General features: G+C 39.8%; 1 protein-coding gene across 2 annotated transcripts; it reads right to left on the reverse strand.

Annotated features, from left to right (window-relative positions):
- Nucleotides 1-3480: 3480 nt before the first annotated feature.
- Nucleotides 3481-5678, reverse strand: colec11 (collectin sub-family member 11; the record flags this gene model as incomplete). 2 transcript variants are annotated; one of them, XM_080413702.1, is made up of 6 exons in its annotated part: nucleotides 3481-3872; nucleotides 4103-4198; nucleotides 4310-4363; nucleotides 4455-4526; nucleotides 5191-5262; nucleotides 5561-5678. In XM_080413702.1, the coding sequence occupies 6 exons, from the start codon at nucleotides 5676-5678 to the stop codon at nucleotides 3481-3483; spliced, it is 804 nt and encodes a 267-aa protein (XP_080269828.1). The 2 variants fall into 2 exon arrangements, with proteins under 2 accessions (XP_080269828.1, XP_080269827.1); XM_080413701.1 differs by having other exon boundaries at nucleotides 3481-3890.
- Nucleotides 5679-5890: the final 212 nt, after the last annotated feature.

Below are 5890 nucleotides of genomic sequence, written 5' to 3' on the forward strand. Positions count from 1 at the left end.
TATGGGTAACTGGAGCCCCTCAGGGCCCAATACTAGTGTATTTTCTGTTATTGTGGGGAAAGCTTTCGCAGAAATAGCAGATCCACAAGCTCCCAACGCGCTTTCCCCACAATACTGATGTTGGGGTTTAAGTGGTTAATTACTATAGTAGCCTAATTAGGCCAATTATCATGCTAGATACCTACTCAAGCTTTTTGAAACGTTCCACTCCAGCTGCAACATAACTTTCTCCGTGCTGCAAGTGGTCCAAGTCGACGACTTTGTGTCCCTCTCTGGGAGTGTAGACATTCCTCACAGCTCCGAAGGGAGCCTCGATTCCATGGGTCACAGAGGTCAGAAAGCTGCCAAAGGTCGACACGTGTCGATGATTGACCACTATCTTCCTCCCAGGGAAGAACGCGTCCCCGTTTCTGTACACCACAATCGTTTTTGTCGGAGGCAGAGAGTTTGCAGCCATAGCACTCGACGAGTCAGACATTATACCAACAACAACAACAACAGGGAACGCAGACTACAGTAAACAAACCTCTGGTGTGTGTGGGCAAAAAGTCAGCTCACCAGCTGGCTAGTTGTTTAGTCAGTTTATAAGTAAGCTTCTGCAGACGTGGAGAGATATCTGATATGGAAACCGTGTTAGTTCACTTGAGAGGATAGTATCAAGAAACCTATCCGCTGGCCCGGTGCTGCTTGGTTGGCTAGTATTGTCTTTTTCCTGGTCTTTTCCAATGACTCATCCACGTGTTCCCAGGGAAACAAGACGAGGAGGAAAGGTCACGTGCATCTGTTTTGGCCTTTCCAGCAGTAGCCTATGCCTTATTATGGAGGATCATTTCCGCCAATGTGATTTGAGGTGGGTGGGGGGGTGGGGGGGGATAGTGGTGTAAAGTAACTAAATACATTTACTGAAGTACTGTACTTCAGTAAATGTACTGTAAATGTTGAGGTATTTTTACTGTAGTGGAGTATTTCCAATTATTTTACTTCTACTACACATTAAAGAAATTATTGTACTTTTACTCCACTACAATTATTAGAAAACTTGAATTACTAGTTACTTTTTAGATTTAGATTTTTATTACTAATCATACATTAACCACATTTGAAAATAGCCGATCTACAAGCTCACAGTGGCGAGGCGTTGTGAGCTTGATTTTTTATACATTTTGAAAGCTTGAAATGGGACATTGTGCATACTGTATATAATGGATACTTTTACTTTTGGTACTGTAAGTACATTTTGATAACAAAATACTTTTACTCAAGTACATTTTTAATACCGGACTTTGACATGTATAACAGAGTATTTCTACATTGCAGAATTGATACTTTTAAGTATAAAATGTGAGTACTTTTTCCACCACTGTTTGTTTTGGCCTTTCCAGTAGCTATGCCTTGTTATGGAAGATCATTTCCACCAATGTGATCTGGGGTGGGGGGATATGCTCCTGTAAGTCATTATAATGAGAAACGAGTAGCCTATATATCAAAAATAATGATTATCTAAAAAATAATGAGAAACTCAAAATAATTAATTTGTATCTCAAAATAATGACAAACTTCCACAATGACTTTATGAGAAACTTTCTCAAAATAATGACTCAGTATATCTCAAAATAACGATTTGACTTGGTAGGATCTCAAAATAATGAGAAACATTATTCATAATTTTTAGAGTGTATTCATATTTTAAGTCACTTTTTTCATCACATAATTTTCCATTTCTTGCATGGGTTTGCAGTTGCACATGTTTCATTTGATATAATTTCAGCGACATTTATGTACTATATGAAAGGTGCAATAAATAGATTAATATTATGTATTTATGTGTATAATTATTATTGTTGTTGTGTATAGTAGGCAGTTGTAGCAGCCCCCCCCCCCCCCCCCAACACACACACACACACACACACACTTTGCCCGTTGTTGTAAATGTAAATGAACTAAATTTAGCTTTGCGTGGTTGGTGGTATTGGGAAAATGTAGTCTAATATGTGCTGCTCACGTATTTCCAGATAGCTGCACTAATCCCCCATTTGGAATGCATTTTTGCTCACCACAGATTGTCTGGCAGTCCACTGCCAGACAGAGCTGTCCAAATTGTTTACCACAGGGCAGAGGTAACCAGAGATTGCACCAACAATGGCACCTAATTGGGTTTTGCTAGACAACTCCTGGTCAATGAAATGCATAATTCATCTCTCCATTAATTATTCATTTCTTAAGGGACTCGTGCTGTGCTTTATTAGGAGAACTGCATCATGCATATTCAAATTATTCTGTCTTCTTAGGGAGAGGCAGTATCATCCGAAGTGAAATGCCCATCTTCAAAAAATAATATCAGCCACAGCTGGGAAGATAACCCATATTAATTACACTATAAAGGATGAAAGATGTTCAAATGGAAAGACATACTATATCCTGCTAAAATGTCTGCCACCCAATGACCTGTTTGTTCTTGATCTTGCATTACATTTTAATACAATTAAATATACTATATTTCTTGTGGTTGAGGGTAATGTGTTTGTATAATAAAGGATCCTTTTTTTTAATCAATACCCATCATTTTCTATGAAAACTACTTTGCTGTTTCCCCATGCCCATCAGGATTTATAGATTAATTTTCAGTAATCTTCTGGCTTTGTAACTGATAAGTTTGGGTGACACCATGGTCACCCAAACCAGGGATTCTTTTCACAAGATGCCTCTTTGTTGATACTGGATTATACATGTGATTCCCATGTAATGCTGTATCACATAAAGGGTCATCTGACAACCTCAAGTACACCTATAGCACATAAGATTTTAAAACGTATAAGCACAATTATATGTCATCTCTGCCACTATTAACCACCGACATAGCTGCATACTGTATGCATACATACAGATCTCTATGTGTATTCTGGATTGTTGCATTGCAATACGATTTTTGTCCACTGGATGGCAGCTCTAATATGGTTGTTGGGGTGACTCATAGCTCTGGACAAAGCCAGGTCAGACAGTCTGTCTGCAAAACGCCTACAAAAGGTATAACCTTTGTAGAGGGCCCGGCCTACATCCCTTATATGCAATTGCAAGTCTACTCTTCTAATAAAACAGTCCTAATAAAGAAAATCACAAGACAGGAGACATGAGGTTAAGTGTCTTTGTCTTTAATGATGAGTAACCTGTAAATACTACAATATATATATATATATATATAAATGTAACTTCAGAATGCTGTGTGAATTACAAAAATAAATAGCTTCGTCATATGCCTTTCATTTAGCACTGGTATTGCAGTCAACAAGGGGAAAACATTACATAAAGATGCAGGGAATAACATTGACTAGTTGGATATCTGTAGTTGGATATCATTTTTGATGGGAAAGAAGTTGAGCAACATTTTTGTTTAACTCAATATTTTTTACTCCATGTGTGGCTTCCTTCCACTGTATTTAGGACACACTCAACTTCTGTTTCTCTGTTCTTTTCAAATTAGACCTACACACTATCTTTATCAAATTCACACACAAAGTACATGGTGGGGTGGCAGGCGACATCAGTCCAGTCCCCAGACGCCGCCATGTCAACACAGTCCTCATCATCGTAGGCATTGTTGGGCTCCCCTTTCCTCCATCTGCTGAAGGTGCTCATGGGAGAGCGGTCCACGTAGGCAAATAGGCCCTCGCGGTCCAAGTCATTAATGCCGATGTAGACTCTGCTCAGGCCCGCCTCAGTGATGTAGCCCGCTATGGCGGCGTTGGCCCCCTCATCCTTGGGCATGGCCAGGTGCCCTCCCCTCCCCTGACAGTAGATCTCAGCATCCACGTAGCGTTTCTCCTCCTTCACCAACAGATAGACCTTACTGTCTGTCTCTTTAATGCCAGCAACAGCTGCAGGGGAGGGCAGTGCTGAAAAATGAGCACTTCCATTTCTATGATTTTCAGTGACACACCCAGTCATTTGCATTTATATGCAGAGGAACAATTATACGCATGAATTAGAAACAAATGAGTCAAACTGAGAATATTAAGTTGAACAGGATAGCTTTTTCAAATTATATTTCACATGTTGATTTGAGAATATCCTAGATCTTTGTTTAATAATGAATCAGGAATGTTACCATTTTTAATGAACTTCAGCTCAGAGGACAACTGGGCCACGAGAATGTCCATTTCTCCAATCATCTTTCTCAGAGGTGTACACTCACATGGGACACCTGGTAAGGCAAAACTGTGGAGGATTACTGCACTGACCTCTCCATTAATGTCATGTTTTGTGTGCTTAATGCTCCAGCATGCCATTAAAGAAATTGTAGTAGATTTTCTACCTGGCTCTCCATTGGGGCCCTTTGGACCTGCATCTCCCATATCTCCCTTTGCACCTGAGACAGGACACAAGTAAATGTTAAACAGGAAACATATAGTATTCATACAAGTTTACAGGTACAGTACAGCACTATAGTTTATAATAACCTTTGATTCCTCTTGGGCCCATTTTGCCATAATGTCCCATGATGCCCTTCTGTCCTTTAACTCCGGGTTGGCCTATAAAACAATAACAAAAACGTGAGAAATGTTTATGGGGTCACTTTACAGAAACAAATTACATAGATAAATCAAACTGACTGAAGTAAGTTGCCGAATCCAAATAGCCTCTCAAAAGAGTAAGCATGAATACAAATTACTTGACTACTCAAATCCTGTTTTCTGGACCGCCAGTTTGTGACTTCTTTTGAATAAGTTACCCAAGGATACGTGTCTGTAATGTATACTTTAACGTAGATTGTAGAACATTCATTCCTCATTAAAGCCTCAAGTAAACACTTGTCAGTAGCAGTGCATTCTGGGCATCATTTCTCATCCGACTTCTGACCCTAAAGTAAACACTTGGCAGTCTCTGGACTGCCTGGTTTTGTTCCAGAGTATCCAGCCAGCGAAACACTTTCACCCCATTACTCTATGGCATGAGACATTATCATGAGAAAGCATGAGGAGCATTTGTTGTGCGAGGTGTACCGTGAATTATTTTATTTGTATTATTTATTTCCCTATGAAATCCTGATTTTCAAGCTAACATTAGCTATTTCCGGCCAGCAACACAGTTGTGCGACGAACTAGGCTATAAATTACACTTAAGGTGTTCTAATGGGAATAATATTTCCCATGTAGCTGTCTAAACAATACGTATTTTCCAAGCAGAAAAACATACCAATCTCTCCGGGTGGGCCAACTCTTCCTGCTCTCCCTGGTGCACCTTTCTCTCCCTTCTCCCCTGGGTCTCCTTTACGAGGAGAAGAAATGCTGTTAGTTGTTTGTTTTTTTCCCCCATAAATGTGGTACAGTAAGATGCATTTGTGTGTGTGTGTGTGTGTGCGCGCGCGCGCGTGCGTGCGTGCGTGTGTGTGTGTGTGTGTGTGTGTGTGTGTGTGTGTGTGTGTGTGTGTGTCCAATAAAGTATTACACTGAATGTTAATGTAGTGTTCAAATTTAAAATGTGTACACTTTCAGAGTAAAACGAACACTGTGCATTTATGTTTGCTAACATAGGAAGCATGCAGTATACAGTATGACTGGGGTACCTTTAAGTCCAGGCACAAGGATCTGAACAGAACAGGGTTCTTCGGTCATGTGTTGTCCAAGAGATGACTGGAGCAGTATCAGCCCCATCACAGAAACAAACAACTTCTCTCCTTTCATGCTACCTGGTAATTATCGGCCAAAAGTGAATAAAGAAAAATAGAGAAAGCGAAGGTGTGAGTAAATTTACGTTTTTTTGTTTTTTAATCAGAACTCATTGTTTAAATAATGTATGATTAAACAAATTCCAGTAATGACATACATTATCACCTAAACTGTCAGAGCTAAACATAACCGTCATCCATCATCCCCTGGTATCAGTGAGACTGACT

This window comes from Gymnoscopelus braueri (genome assembly GCF_963280865.1).
Source record: "Gymnoscopelus braueri genome assembly, chromosome: 19".
Lineage (NCBI taxonomy): Eukaryota > Metazoa > Chordata > Actinopteri > Myctophiformes > Myctophidae > Gymnoscopelus > Gymnoscopelus braueri.